This window comes from Urocitellus parryii, chromosome 12 (assembly GCF_045843805.1).
Source record: "Urocitellus parryii isolate mUroPar1 chromosome 12, mUroPar1.hap1, whole genome shotgun sequence".
In the NCBI taxonomy this organism is placed as follows: Eukaryota; Metazoa; Chordata; class Mammalia; order Rodentia; family Sciuridae; genus Urocitellus; species Urocitellus parryii.
In genome coordinates this window covers 11,652,697-11,668,605 of record NC_135542.1, presented here as the reverse complement: position 1 = coordinate 11,668,605, position 15,909 = coordinate 11,652,697, and the positions used below count along the sequence as shown (strand labels likewise).

The 15,909-nt window shown below is 51.5% G+C and overlaps 1 protein-coding gene across 1 annotated transcript in view; it reads right to left on the bottom strand.

Moving 5' to 3' along the window:
• Positions 1–243: 243 nt before the first annotated feature.
• Cracdl (CRACD like) overlaps positions 244–15,909 on the bottom strand; it is a 49,392-nt gene continuing 33,726 nt past the window's right edge. The window contains exons 7-9 of the mRNA XM_077792043.1: positions 2,627–2,805; positions 1,560–1,704; positions 244–386 (exon numbers count right to left, since the gene is read on the bottom strand). Coding sequence (XP_077648169.1) covers positions 244–386; positions 1,560–1,704; positions 2,627–2,805 — 467 coding nt within the window. The remainder of the gene's footprint in view (positions 387–1,559; positions 1,705–2,626; positions 2,806–15,909) is intronic.

The window sequence follows — 15,909 nt, the reverse complement described above, 5'->3', positions numbered from 1 at the left end:
TTCATACCTCTGGGCACAGGAGCTGGTTCCTGGACTTCTTCCATGTTGTTCTTGTTGGGGGCCCCTCCAGCCCGGGATTATGGCTGTGTGTTTGTCCTCTTTGTTGAGCCTTCCCCGGGATGGTCACGACGTGGTGATAAAATCAATCTAGAGTTTCACAGTCTGTAGGCCACAATTTATCGGCAGTTTTAAACTAAGTGGCCTGTCAAGGTAGCGGACGTTTGCCATCGGCACGCCACTGATCTATTTTATGATTTGGGGCATGTCGCTCCATGCTTGAGATTTCTTTCTGGCAAGTTCCATCCAGGAAGGCTGATCTGCACTAGCATAACTGGCTCTCTTCAGCTGATGCAACTCCTTCTCCGTCATCACCGCAGACTGAGCCGCTGGAAAGGAGAAAAAATAAACAGAAACCCGAGAGGGGAGTGTGAGTTTTCATTTCAGCCTTTTGCATTTCCTTAAATACATGCCAAAGTCTTAGCTGTGTTCCCAAACACGAAATTCATTAATACGTAAACGTGTGAAGACGATGCAGGCGTAGAACGTGTAATGTATGCGATAAAAAGGCTTAGAAGCAGATTTAAACAGTCCTGGCCACACAGCAAAGCCAAAAAAATGTTTAGAGCAAGACTGTAGGAAAGATGGAGGAGGCTGCACACATGACATGGTTCACACACCCCCTCAAAGATGATTAGGAAGGTAAATTTCTTGTGGTTATGACTTCGTTTTTTTTTCCCCCGCTTTGGTACCAGGGATTGAACCCAGAGGCACTTAACCACTAAGCCACATCCCCAACTCTTATTTAAAAGTATTTTTTTAGAGGCAGGGTCTCGCTGAGTTGCTTAGGGCCTCTCACTAAGTTGCTGAGGCTGGCCTTGAATTCTCTATCCTCCTGCTTCGGCCTCCCGAGCGGCTGGGATTACAGCCATGTGTCACTGCACACAACTCTTGTTATACAACTTTTATTGCAAAGAAATAAGATTTAAGAAATACTGGGGCTGAGGTGTGGTTCAGTGGTGCAGTGTGTGTTTGGATGCACGAGGCCCTGGGTTCAACCTCCAGCACCATGAAAAAAAAAAAAAAAAAGAATATGGATCCATGTAACAGAGATGAAACTCAAAAGCACTATGCCCCATGAAAGAAGGTTGGTGTAAAGGGGCACATCTTTTATGATTCTGTTTTATAAGAAATGTTCCCCAAAGGTAAATCTATGGAGACAAAAAAAAAAAAAAGAAGAAGAAGAAGAAGAAAAAAGAAAAGAAAAGATCAGTGATTGCCTGCTCACTGGGGATGGGAGTGGAGAGAGGCTGCAAACAGACATGAGCTTTCTTTAGAACGTGAGGGATTTCTGGATTTCTGTGAGGGTGGCCCACTATAAAGACATCCTCACTGAACGGCAGCCCAGGAATGGGCAAGCTTCCTGGAGTGTGTATTACATCTTGATAAAAGCTGCATGAAAAAACTCAACATGGCAAGAAATTCGACAGGGCAGGCCCAAACTTCAGGAGCCCTCTAGGATGACAATGACCGTGTTCAGGATCCGCGTGCGGATCTCATACCCAGGTTCTGATGGGACAGCGAGATTCCTCGTTGCAGACCCTCCTTGAGACTGAGCTTTGCCCCCTGCCTCTGGGTCACAGTGGGCTTAGCAGGGGTCATCAGGAAAGACTTGCTGCGGACAAAGTCGGCTTGCTTCACGGGTTCCTAGGATGAGACAAGAAAGGGACACAATGTCCAGCTGAATGGACTCAGAGAGGGAGAAACACAGCCCAACAGAGTGAGCTGCGAGGGGTCTCTCCAGAGATGCGCTGTGCCACTGGCTCTTGACAACTCTCTGATGTCCAGCATCAGAACCCTGGAGCTCCCGCTAGTGCCCAGAGTGACCCCAGCCCGCATGTGCATCGTGGCATCTTCCCTGTCCCCAATATGCAGCCGCAGGCCCAGATGCTGCATGGCAGGGTTCCATGCCAAACTCAACACGAACTGGGTTTGAAAATAGTCGTGTGACTTTTACAACACTCGGTATGAACCCACGCACTCCAGGCTGGTTAATTTCTTTTATAAATTCCCTCAGCCTGCACGCAGATCCAGGACAACTGAGGTTTGAAGGGAAGGAGGTCCTGCAGCAGGCTCGGCTCCTTCTTCACACAGCCACAATAGGGAGAGTAAACCCAGGGTTCCAGACCTACAGCCCCAGGTGAGAACAGGGAGCCCCCGCGAGCAGCACGTGCAGTCTCATCATCACCACACAAAGAACCGAACGGGAGATGCTGACACTGCCGCTGGGTGCCTAAGCGAGAAGTTATTTTAACCTCCTTTCCATTTCTCCAGATGCTGAGCTGTGTTGCCAAGGAGGCAGGAGCAGAGCGCTGTCTCCGCTGCCTAGTGATTCACATGCTTCCCCACATTCCCAACAGCCCAGCCCAAGCGCACAGCAGGCAGACTGCTCCACCACGGAGGCTACCATCTGGCACATCACTGGTTTTGCTTTGCTGACCCTCGACCACATGTTGGCAATCATCACAGGTGACCGCCTGACTCTGGGATGCCCATGTGGGACGTGCGGTCCCAGCCCCAGCTGCTCCCCACTGAGTGCCCAGAAACAGAAGGTGCTCGCTCTCAGCACCTGGGCTCTGTCGGATGCCTTGGTCTGCTTTCCTGTTTCTGGTTTCAGGATCGGCACCCCAGGCTTGTCTTCCTGGTTGAGGGGCTGGTCTGGGGGCCCTCGCCGCTTCTGCCGGGCCATGGTGATCCAGGGTGGTGTGGGCTGCCCATCAGCTCCGGGACCTGCTGGCAGACTCTTTTCTGTGGGTAGAGGCACAGGTTAGCAGGCTGCCCACTCCCTCTGCAGCTCCCCCTTTGGCTTCTCCCACCGCATGGCACTGGCAAGGTGGCAGGGGCCAGGGGCAGGAGGTCTGGGAGCACATGGGTGAGACTGACACTTTTCTTAAGGGGGACTTGGTTTTCTTTCTAAAGATGCTTCAGAGAGATTATGTTCCTCTAGTGTGAGCCACACACACAAAAATTAAATACAACTTCCCTTCTAAGGTCAATGTGGATTTCAAAGCTAACTTCCTCCTAGGGAATCTTTCCTGGAAGGAGATAAAAATACACACATAGATAGACACATTTTTTTTCAATAGGATGCTATCATGGGGACCAGCGTGCACTCCCCGATTCCTGATTTGTTTGGATGCTATAGACACACTATTGTTTTCCTGTCTTTTTTTTTTTTTTTTTCCTGGTACTGGGGATTGAAACCAGAGACGCTTAGCCACTGAACCACATCCTCAATCTTTGTTTATATTTTATTTTAAGACAGGGCCTCGCTAAGTTGCTGAGGCCCTCTATAAGTAGCTGAGGCTGGCTTTGAACTCGAGATACTCCTGCCTCAGCCTCCTAAAGCTGCTGGGATTACAGGTGAGCGCCACCATGCCCGACTCTTCAGGTCTTTAACAACTGTTAACATAACCTTCTTTGGTGGAAAACAATACCAATGTCATTTCATATTTAATGCCTTGTCCAGAGAACCCAGTAATTGCCTCTCAGGTAGGAGGTGGCAGGTGGCTGCGTGTGGAACATTGTATTTCTCATCTCTTGTTCTCAACCAGAGTTCCAGAGCATCCTCAAAGCTGCCTTTCTGGATTTTTGCTTTTCTCTTAGGTGGCTCCTTTCTGTTCTCATCCTATTATTTCTTCACATTTGTACCCAATATGCCCTTTGCACCCTCCTCTCTGCCTCACTGGGTCTGTGTCGTGCTGGTCAGGGGCACCTGCCACACCCCATCAGCATAATAGAAACGGGGATTTCACTCTGGGTTTGAATTTATGGGAACTGCAGTTTTGTAAACAACGCAGCTTGGCTGAACTTGACCAGAGGTAACTGTTTTCTTTCCTTATATTGACAGTGTGCTGGCAGAACTCCATTCCAAGCACAGAAGGACAAGACAAGCCACCTGTTGCGTGGCTTGTCTCTGGGACAGCAATGTTGATAGATACACTGTGTGTGTGTGTGTGTGTGTGTGTGTACCTGTTTGTGTATTCACATGTCTATGTTCATGTACACTCCTACAGGGGGAGGGGGCCCTGTACCTGCACCAGGAAGTACCAGTGTGTGATAAGGTGACCCTCAGTGACAGTGGCACCAAGCACCTGGCCACAATCTTTCACCGACTGTCCACTCTTTCCTTCTTGCTTCCTGCCTTCCCCTCCAAGGGCCATCCTTTCCTTGCATTCCGTATTTTCTTCTTTCCCACCTTCTTCCTTGTCAGGAAGGCAGACAGGTCAGAGGGGCCCTGATTCCCTCCAGATCCTTTTATGGGGACTGTCCCAGGCCAAGCTCCTGGGCAGGGGGAAGCAGCACACCAAGAGGGACAGAGAAAAGCCACCACCTAAGGTGAGCTGAGAGGAGGATAACGGGGTAGACGTTTTCTACAATGCTGAGTCTCACAGAAGCTCACCTGTCCTGGGTGAGCAGGCAGAGCCGGGTGATGAGGCATTCTGCTCTGTGGTAGATCTAGGTGGCTCTTGTGGCCTGCACCCCCATCCCCCTGCCCTTGGCACCCAGCTAGGGGCAGGAGCTGTGGGGTCTGGGGCATACTGTCCACCCCAGGAGGGCTGGAGAAGGGAATGAAGGCACAGGTGCTGTGCAGCATAAGGCAGGCTTCAGGGGTCCAAGGCCTTAGGATGTGCCAGCTGTGAAGCATGAACGTTCAAGGTCAAGGTCGCTTCTGAGATGGCACACACTCAGAATGTCCTTAATCCCAGACAATGTAGATGTGTCAGATAAAATCAGTTGAAAACATCCCTTTGTTTACCTTTTCCTGCTTCAATACGCAGACAGCCTTAATCTCCTGGGGATTTGGCGAAAGTCCTCTGACATCTCAATTTCTCCTCTCCAAGTGACAAGGCGTTTAAGCTGTCAAGAGTGCTGGGGTTGGCAACCAACATCCCAAGAACATTTCTCAGACCAGGGAGCCGCAATTTCAAGTCTGGATCTGTGTGATCCCCTTTGCTGAGGCCCTTAGAGACAGAGTCCCCCTCACAGCTACCCCAAAGGGAAGGAAGGCAGCAATCAGGTCTTAGAACACAGTGGACCAACACCTCTGGAAGGCAAGAGCTGGAGGTGCTGAAAGCTACTGTATGGCCAAGGCTCACCCCAGGTGATGCACGTCACAGGGAAACAATGTTTGAAAAGAGGAAAATGCTTCCCCGTTGTTATTTAGGGTAAGATTTGTCAAAAGAGCAGCTGGTCAGTTTGCTCTTCTCCAAATTCCTTCCCTCTTTGGACATTCTCCCCTACCTTTAGAATTTCCTCTTGAAAGAGTGTAATATGTAAGCACTCGTTTCCAAGAGAGCCTGTCCTCAGGCTTGGGATCAGTGGCTCTGCTAATGAGGACTGTTCCCTCCCTGGGGCCAGGGCCACCGAGCAGCTAATGACCTGCCCCAGGGGCCAGACGGCTCCGTGTAAGGCCTCAGGTTAGGAACATGCTCTTAGGCTAATTCAAGAATCCTTCTGAGACAGGGTTTCAGTGTCTAGTGAGGAAAATAGCAGAATCTAACACCTCCCAGCATGGAGGTCATGTCATTCCTGGAGACAGCCCACCCTCTACACCTCCCAGCCTTGCTGGAAGATTCCATGAGGCCTTCCTGGAAAGCAGTTGGCATGGCTCCTGGCACGTGGGTCTGCTCTGGGCCTTCGCTGTCCCCACAACCTCTGCTGTTATTTCTGGTGTTATTATTATTTCTCCTACAGAGGAAGGAGGTAGACTTTGGTCAAATCCTACTCCAGTCCCAAGAGTTCCCTGTGCTGACAAGAACCCACAGGGTGCTTGGTTGTACCCCAGCTCCTTGCTGTGTCTGGCAGCCTGGCTGGCCCTCTGATACCTAAGGATTCAGTGGGTCCAGCAGGCCTGGCGCTGGTCTGCCTGCAAACCTCGTGAAGGGAGGGGCCTCATTCTGGTCATCTCTGCATTCACTGTGCCCAGCATGGGCCAGGCAGCAAGAGAGTGCCAGCAGGGTCTGAAGGCTACCCTGCCGTGTCACGGAGAAGCCTGGCCCCGCACACACCAGTGCACCCTGGAGAGTCATCTCTAGGACAGCCATCGGGTGCTCTGTGCTGCGGGCTGTGGTGATCTGGTGAGATCTGATGCAGTAACCTGCTGCTCAAGATGGTAGCCTGGTTTTCACCCATAATCCCAGGAGGCACACCCATGTGTCACTCTTCAGATTCCTACTCTCACAAGACTCTGGTACCTTGGGGAAGATAACTACAGTGTCCAGAGCCAGCATCATGACAGAGCGATCAACGTTCATGAAGACGTAAAATGGACCATTCCCCAAATCCTCCATGTTAAGCCATTTCTAAGGATGTTCAACCACCCCTACCTGGGACCGGTGCATTTCATCACTTCATAATGACTCACTGAATGGTGATAGTTATCCCCCCTAACCCTTTTGGGGGATGCCTGTTAAAATTGAGCCTTAAGGTCTGATTTCATTAAGACTTCTACAGTGCCCACCTGGGGCCAGGATGGTGCTCTGGATCATGCCCTGTCTGACACCTGGGTCACAGGTGAGTCTGGAAGCTGGCAGCTGCCATGAACTGTCCTCTGAGCGAGAGTCAATAAGCCCTCAGACGTAAAGCCCTGTGGTTCCTTGCCCTTTGGCCGAGAAGCAGCAGCAGATGCAGGGCCCTAGGGTAACCCAGCAGGATGTCCAGATTCCTGCGCCTCATTTAGCAAAGTACATGTGAACATTGTACAAATTGAGAAAGTAGATAAGAGTATTACAAAGGGAGTCAAAAAATGTTTCCCATGAGGCAGCAACTCATGGGAGCCGTGTGAAGACTTACCAACCTTTCTCTGCTTGGCCGCCATCTTAAAAATGCATATGGTGCAGCTCATGCCCAGGATTTTAACACTGTCTATGGAAGAGGTCAGAGTGGACCCACTAAGACTTCCAATCTCAAGTGAAGGCATCATCGTCTTTTCTCATAAGGAGCTGGAGCCAGAGGAGTGGACCAACCCCAGTGCTTTGAGAGGCAGAGTCTGGTCCTGTCCTTGTCTGCCCTCTAGGTCCTCAGTCACAGGCCTGTTGACACGGTGGGAATGGGATGTGCAGACAGACTCCAAGAGGACCCCTGGAGCAGTCGTGGGCCCTGGGGACACTCCTGGCCTCACCCACATTTCAGGCTTCCTTCTTGAAGAGCTTCCACTTGTTTCACTTGTTTTTGTTTTTTGGTTTTAAAAGCATTTATTGATCTATTGTCTGTCCTGGATGAGACAGACTGATCAATACCCACTGGCAAAGTCTGCAGCGGCTCTTCATCAGTTCTGTGGACGCACGGGCCAACTGTGCCATCTTACCTGGGGCTTGCACGGCTCGCCTGAGGCTCACTCTCCAAACCGTGGGCATTTGGGGGGCGAGCAGGAGTTTCTCACAGAGCAAGCTCCCACACCCAGTGCCGGGAGCCAATTAAACTTATCACCGCTCCTTCCTTTTCATGTTCGACAGGCAATCCTAGTGGTTCTCCGAGTCTCACTGATAATTCACAGACTTGCTCAAGTGTGTTTGGAACCTCTAGCCAACCCTCACGTGATGTGGTCACTCGTAGATAATGGCTGGGTGACTGGCCTGATGTGGCCCTGCCCAGCTGAGACTGAACAGGAGCGCACTCTGTCTCCTTGTTTTAGCTCTACATTGTACATAAGTGTCCTCTCTGTGGCCTAAAAGGCACATTTGGGGGTTTTTTCTTGGTGTTCTCGTTACTCGGTATCACTGCCACACAGCCTGACGAAACTCAATAACTCCTGAGTTATTGCTCAACCTCTAATTCTGTCTCGCCCCAAGGACAGGAATTTGACAGATGAGGAGCGCCCTGTGACTAGACCAGCTAAAACCTGTGGGGTCCAAGATGGCCTCCCGAACGACCTCTAGTAGACCCCAAATCCCTCAAGACTGAAGAATGAACCAAGGCAAGAGGGGAATTGTTACTGAGGAAAAGCTTAAATAAACCTTCTGGTTTCACTTGCTCTTCGTTGATTTTAAAAATCATCACTTTCGGAGGCCACACACAACGGGGCAATTCATTATCGGTCTCCCCCATCTCTGCTGCAGATAACGTCTCTGACGTGTGGGTCATGGTGATAAGGGTGGCCTAGGTTACTCTTCGGGGACCCGAAGACTGCTTCTGCTGAAAACACTGGCTTTCACGGGGTCCTGCAGAAGTCCAACGGGCGACTGGAATGGAATAGAAATGCTTGGCATCTCTGTCTGCCTACTGTCTGTCTGTCTCCTTTGTTGCTTTAACCTCTGGGTCATATTCTCCTCAGCATTGCAAGTAGACATGTTCATCATCTGAGAAATGTTTAGTCCAAGCTAATCACACGGGGTTAACTTGACCCAGACTTGCTGAATTGCTTCCCACCCTCAAAGCTAGGACACCTACCAGCTACCATGACCGGAAACACCAGACAGACCACAAAAGTAGTACAAAGAAATGGTGGCCAAGTTCCTGGAAGATCTCTGCCCATCCCCAGAAAAGACAGGATACTCCTCCCTCTTTTTGGTCTCTCCCTCTGCCCCTCAGTTGAGAGGCTGACCTGTGAGCAGGGGCTCCCACTTCTCCATTCCTCGGCACTGAGGTAAGCCATTCTTTCTCCCCGACATTCCTCTCTTGGACATTGGTTTTTCCGTGGAAGGAGCCTTCTGATGGCTTTGGAAGCATTTTCACTGTTTGAAGTGGCCCCAAGTATAGTGCTGTTTAGAGGTCCAAAGGGCAAAAAAGCTGTGATGTGCCCCAAGTTCAAGGTCAAGGATCAGCAGTGCTTCTTAAATTAGGCGTCTTGGAACTGAAACACACCTATCACTGTGTGACGTATTGGTAGATAAACAGAGTGACCAGAGGATCCCAGGAACCTCACCCTAAAATCCCTTCAGCTGCCGGTGTGATCACTTCTGGATCTGTGCACCTCTCGGTAAGTACATCATCCATCAATACAAAGTGAATATCAACCAACAATGAAAAATGACTCTAAGGTGGTCAGGACACACGAGGGGCTTGGAGTCAGCTGCTGTCCACACACCCAGAGGCGACTCTGCAGCCCCGAGCTGCTCTACTCTGCCATGAGACTAGGTGCCAAAGAACACTGAGGGATGACCAGGGACGCCCTCTGCCTTGTCAACAGACCCTTCATTTCCCCTGGGTCTCAAGTGTACCCTGGGGTCTCTGCCCCTTGTCCAGGCCATCTCCCTCCTCCTGCTTCCATTTCCAGTCCTAAATGAGACTCCACAGACCAGCAAGGGCAGGGAATTTGCTTCTCCACACAAACCCACTTCACAGCCTCGTGCAAAATGGAGCTTTCCAGAGGACAGTCACCGCATCCATGTCTGCAGCCTCTTTCCCAGCTTTGCACTCAAGGCCACCAGGGCCAAACTGTGCCTCTCTGGTTCCCTCCTCTCAGGTCAGGAGGCACAGGCAGGGGCTCCTTGCTTGGCTCTTCTGCTTCCCCAAGATTCAGAAACCCACCCTCCCTGACCTGCATGCCCCCCACTCACAGTCTTCAAACTCACACAGAGTGAAGAAAAGAGCCACCGTTGCATTCAACGGTCAGGGCAGGTGTTCATACCCTGAGAGGTGAGAGCTGGTGAAGGCCAGGACGAGTCCTCGGGCCATGGACAGTCTCTGTGAAGCTCCACCCAACACGGTGCCACAGGCAGCATGTCGTGGTTTGTAACTCACTGGCCCCCGTGGGGTCAAGGGAGTTGGAAGGTCTCTCAGGGCAGCACGAGAAGAACATATTCACCATGGAGGAGTGGTCAGCCCTTGCCCCAGGGCCAGGGTTTGCTCATGGTCCATAGGAGGACTTTCTGTGAGTCTTCTTCTAAATGGGGCCTGGGGTCGGCCTTGTTCATTGTTCTAGGCCAAACTGTTTCCCGGCTCTGCTACCCACAGGTGAGATACAGCGAGAAGGCATTTGTGAAGAAAAACCATCGTGGGAATCACTTCTGGATCTGGATGTGTCGGGTGAGTCCAGGAAGCTGGTCACCCACGTGCAGGCCTGCTCACTGGGGGCACCCCAAGGGCAGATGCTTTGTCAGGTTCTTTTCCTGACTTCAGGGGCAGCTACCCAGTGCGCGGCATGGCAAGGCCAGCTGACACCCCAGAGTGGCCAAGCCCAATCCCCATGTCCCCAGGAACAAGTGGTGAACGGAGGAGCTGGACTGAAAGCATATTTTCTCAAGGGTCACTCTCAGCAGAAGGCAGTGAGCCAGGTCCATCTCTGAGCCCAGAGACAGGTGGTTGCCGTTGCCTGCCACGTGATCTGCCTGGGGCCTTAGGAGAGGTGAAGCTGGAAAGGAACCTTTGGGGTCCAGCAGATGAATGATGAAAAGCGGGGAAAGCATCCTGCCGCAAGGCACTCTCATCCTGCAACTGGAATGTACACAGACGCCTCCCCTGGGGTTCCTTGGCCCTCCCTGCCCACCTGGGGATCTCTCGAACAGCTGGAATTCCATGAGAACTGTCTGGAGGCCAAGAGGGAACAAGTCATCTATTCCAGGGACAGCCCTTGTCTACCAAGCTCAGATTTCTCCTCCTCTATTGGACACCTGGGCCCTCTGTCCCCAAGCCCTATGCGTGTGGAGGGTGGGTTCTCCCTACCCAAGAAACGCTAACAGCTAAGCTCTATTTTCAGAGCAGAATCTTGCTCATGATGATATCACAACCCTCCTCCGAAGGCAAGGACATTGGGTCAGTACCCTCTCTCAGAAGAAAGTGATCCAAATGGTTGTAAGTGGTCACATGGCCAGTATGTGACAGAGCTTGGCTATGAGGACCTGATCTTCCTTCTCTGCAGCACACAGCATGTATCTGGCACATGAAGGGGTGTGAACCCACATTCCTATGTACCGACTCCCTCCCCACTTAACTCACGAGTGGCAAACAGAGTCCCTTCCTTGATCGTGGTGCCACTAACACTGGGCTGGGCAGCTCTGTGTCCTGGGGCACTGTCCTGTGCATTGGAGAAATGTTCAGCATCTCTACCCACCAGATGCTGGCAACCCTCACCCACTCCTCTCTCCCATTGTGATCTTCAAATCTGTCTCCAAGTACTACCAAATGTCCCCTGAAGGACAAAATCATTCCCAGCTGAGAGCCACTGCAGCACAGCTTAAGAGTGCAGAGAGCAGGAGCCGCAGAGCCCACCCCTTGTGGCCCCAAACTCTCCCACGCAGTTTTCTAGCTATGTGTCTTGGGCACGTTCCTTCTTCCATACTTCAGATTTCCTGCTCATTAAATAACATTACTGCTAGAAATTAATATATAAAGCATTTAACACGATACTTGGTACCTAGAAAACACTTAGTATATGTTAATTACCATGGTCATTATTTACTCATTTACAGAATGTGTAAGTGGTGGGTAAATCTGCTGCAGACCCTGACTCTGGGAAGCTGATCAGATATACAGAGAGAGAGGTAAAATTAATGGTGCTTGAATGCCCAAGACTTTTTTTTTTTTGTACCAGGAATTGAACCCAGGGACACTTAGCCACTGAGCCACATCCCCAGTCTCTTTTATTTTTTTATTTAGAGACAGGGTCTTGCTAAGTTGCTGAGTGCCTCACTAAGTTGCTGAGGCTGGCTTTGAACTTGCGATCCTCCTGCTTCAGCCTCCTGAGCCGCTGGGATTACAGGTGTGTGCCATGCGCCTGTCTCCCAAGACATTTTTTAGAAGAGCAATGTCCTTGCAGGATCTCAGAAAGATGCTATTTGCTAATGACAGTCCCCAAATAGCACGCTGTCTACATTGGCACTATCCAAGAGAACTTTCCGTGACAATGGAAATGTTTCTATGTGCTATTGCCTAGTCGAACGTGGCTTCTGAGCCCTGGAAATGTGGCTGGTGTGACTGAGGAAGTGAATTTTTAATTTAATTTGAATTCACATTTGAACAGCCTAATGGAGCAGGTCGCTCCATGGTGGATACCATACTTCTGGATCCTGGCCACTCAAAGTGGGGTCCTCAGATCAGCAGGGCTGTTATCATGCATAAATGATGAATCAGAAACAGCAACTTAATCAGATTTTTAAGCACTTTCTAGTTTGAGGAATGCCCTAGAAGAGGGGATCTCAACACTGGTCACTCATTAAAACCACCCAGGACCCTTTAAAAACAGCCTGGTCTGGTAGTCCCTTGAACCAGTCCATCAGCCTCTGTGGGGGCGGGCCCCCAGGTGACCCTGATTTTTGCAGCCAGCATTGCCAACTGCCAATCTCCTTGCTACTGGGCAGATGTTCTCTCCTGGGAACTTTCAAGGGCAAGCCTGGGATGTTTCCTTTGTGGCTGAGACAGAGTGTCCAGCTGGCCAGATGGCCCACTTCCTGAGAAAGGAGCTGACCACTGACTCCCCTGTGCAGGCTGTGCTCGTGTACGGCCCCCAGGACGTTTACTCCCAGGGTTGTGCGGGGTGGGTGCCCACACGGTCACCACCTTTGGCCTCACTTCTTGCCACTTTCTCTGGCTTTCGGGCCCCTCTGTCCTCAGCCCTCCTCCGAGAGGCCTGGGACAGCTGCCCACTTGTCACAACAACCCTGCTTTCTCCTCTTCCCCCTCCTCCTCCCCTGACCTTGGGGTCAAGTCTACAGGGGGCATCACTCCCCCCACAGGGTGAATGACCACCCTGGAGAAAGTGCTGAAGTCGCCCCTCTGAAGTGGGGGCCGCTGCCCCTCCGCCCCCTGGGGGTGGGCTGCATCTGCAGGTTCCAGACAGAGCAAGGCACGCCCCACCCCGATGTTCTCTGCCCCAGATGGAAACTTGAGTCCCAGGACCTTCCCAGTCCTTCCCGGGTCCCAGCAGTCACTCAAGTCACTTTGGTTGTGATCAGTAATGAGAGCTCATGGCCTCCGAGCCCAGTCAGGTGACGTCTCCTGTCTCCCGAACCCGTGGTGTCTGGGCTGGGGTTCCTTTCTCAAGACTGAGACTCAGTCGGGAGGACAGTCAGGGCTGGCCTGGGATCGGCACCTGCCACTCTCTCAGTGGGTTTTGTTCTGGTCAGGCTTGACAGATGTCCAAAACGGACTCTGGAAGGTTCCTGTCCATGGCTGGGTCCTTCTGGCTCTGACTCTGCTCCCCAGTGTGCCCCTGCCCTCTAGGTAGCCCATCAGGCAGGGCTCTGGGAGAAGAGTGGGTCATGAGGTACCCCTGTCTGGCCCGTGGCCATGAGTCCAGTACCAGTCCTCCATGTGCCCCAATTGAAGGGTACATTTGTCCAGTTATCCAAGAAGTCTCATGGGAGCCCTCTGTGGAGACTCTGGGTGAGGGAGGTTCCCCTGGTCCATGCCTGCTGACCTAGGGGCTCACAGAACTGCAGCTGTGCTCTCCAAGGAAGTTTTGAAACCCCCCCTTCCTGGCATGGGTGGGCTCCTGACTTGCCACCGATCTTCATCACGTTCTCTGGGTCTATCAAGCTCTGCCTAGGCACTGGCACCTTAAGCACAACCAGGATGGGGAGAATCCCAGTCAGACTGTGTCTTTGCAGCTGAGACAAGGACACTTGGGTACATCCTTAGGAAAGCATGATGGTACTCTACGGAACTGCCACACGTTGCAGTTAAAATGCTCTTGCTGTCCTATGTTCCCTTATTACTCATAACCTCACTTTCCAAAGGAGGAAATTAAGACTGAGAAGTTGAGAAACTCAATTTTCTTGGGGTCCCCCAGCCCCTGAGGGGTGTAGCTGAGTCAAACCTCCAGATCCAGGTCCTCGGTCTCACCTGCAGCTCCTGTCTGGCTTTGCTCTCTCATCCCTGCACTGGTCACACATGCATGGCCTGAGGACCCCCCTGCAGGACAGGAGCCCTGGGCAGGGTGTTCAACAGAGGGGAAAAAACCCAGACGTTCCTAAGGAGTTGGATTTGGGGTGAGCTGAAATGTGGTCCATGTGACAGAGGTCGGTAGCTGGGGGTAGGTGTGAAACTAGGGGGGAGTTAGGGAGTGAGGGGGAGGGCAAGAGCTTAGAACAGCAGAATTTTGACTGGTCAGCAGGCGTAGTGGCACATGCTGCCTGTAATCCCAGCAGCTCAGGAGGCTGAGGCAGGAGGATTTCAAGTTCAAAGCCAGCCTCAGCAACTTAGCAAGGCCCTCTCTTTAAATAAAAAATAAAATGGGCTGGGGATGTGGCTCAGTGGTTAAGCACTCCTGGGTTCAATCCCTGGTATCCCCTTCCCCCAAAGAAACCCCCAAATCAAAAACAAACAAAAGAATTACTGAGTGGGTAGAATCTAAAAGGCCTTAAGTAGCTTACCAAGAAGTTTGAACTTTGCTCTGTGACAGGGGCAGAGTTTTTTAAAGAGGAGGCTCCATGGTTCTTAAGCCAAGCCCATGTCCCCAGAGCATGGTGGTAAAGTGGTGTCCTGAGCGGGCTAGAGCACAGTAGAGGCCCAGTCTCATGGACAACTACTTGGTGCTGTCCCTATCCAAGCCCAAGCAGGTGTCCTGGGCACTGTGCATCTGCAGAGATCACAGCTATGCAGACCCCTCCATGCCAGCATGGGCCTGAGGCACAGTAAGCCAGGGCTGAGGCCAGCCAGAGTATGCTGCCTGTCACCCCACTGCGGCTTGGCCCAGGCCCAGTGTGGACGCCTGCTCCACACAGCACGGCAGCCTGAAAGACCCCAGCATCCATGACCCACCAACTTCAACCTCCTGGGAAACTGGGATTTCAGTGAGCAGCAAGAAAACAGAAGTGGGGCAGACTCAAGGGTTCACCACAGCGTTAGTACTTTCCCAAACCCTGACTGCATGAATCTGGACCTAGAGTATCCATCCAAACACCACGTAGACCCCTGGACTAGCAGGCTCAAGCGGCAACCCCTCTCCGGTCCCCTCTTGGGTCCCCTCTCAGGTCCCCTCTCGCCTGCAGAATTGTTTCTGTTTATCCTTGAATAAATGCTGCTCTTACCCTCACTCATCCCCAACTGTGGATTCCATTCATTGAATTTGCAGAAGAATCCAGAAAGAAGAAATTTGACAGTGTCTGCTGGGGTCTGCGGCAACCCCTAGAGGGCACAGCCCACCATTAGGAACTGTGACAGGATTCTCAGCTGCAGGGACCTTTAGCTTATGCAGACCTCACCCTCCAGCAGAAGTGCTGGAGGGTGAGGTCTGCATAAGCTAAAGTCAGTTTGATCCATGACACCGAAGAGAGAGTGAGAAGTGAGTTGGAAGGAGGTCAGGTTCAAGGAGAGGAGGGCTGGCATGGGGACAGGAATGCAGGGAGGGTAAAGGCACTTCGCACCAGGAACTTGCTGCCCAGGGTGTACAACATGACTGACATTTTTCTTCCACCAGGTCAGCTGTTGGGGGAGAGACTGGCCCTGCCCAGTGCTGATGAGAGGAGATAGTCTCTGCAGGGCAGGAAGAAGCTTGAAACAGTATGGCCCTTATGGAGGGCAATTCGAAGTTGCCTACTGGACGTGCAAATGCCCTGTGATCTAGAGAATCCACTCTCAGGAATAGATCCCAGAGAACTGAGGGTGCTAGGAACGGATAAAATGACAAGCACAGCACTGTGGACAAGAGAGCAAAACTCAAAGCAAGAGCAGCACCCTGTCTGGAGGGGACTGGCTCAAGGAATGTGGTGATTTTCCAGCTGGTGCTTCAAACAATGAGCTCAAGGCCACTCACTCCAATCAGAAGGAACACCTCGCTTTATCATGCAATAGAAATATCAGACGTGCCTGTACTGTGTTTTATGATCAAAAATGGAGGGTTCATGTGCCTATATTGGTTGTTAGTGGTGGTTCTCTCTTAGTGGGTGGGACTACAGAAGTTTACAAAGGGGTAAAGAGGAAGTCACTATCTCTTTTTTTGTGTATATTAAATTATTTTAAAATTTACACACA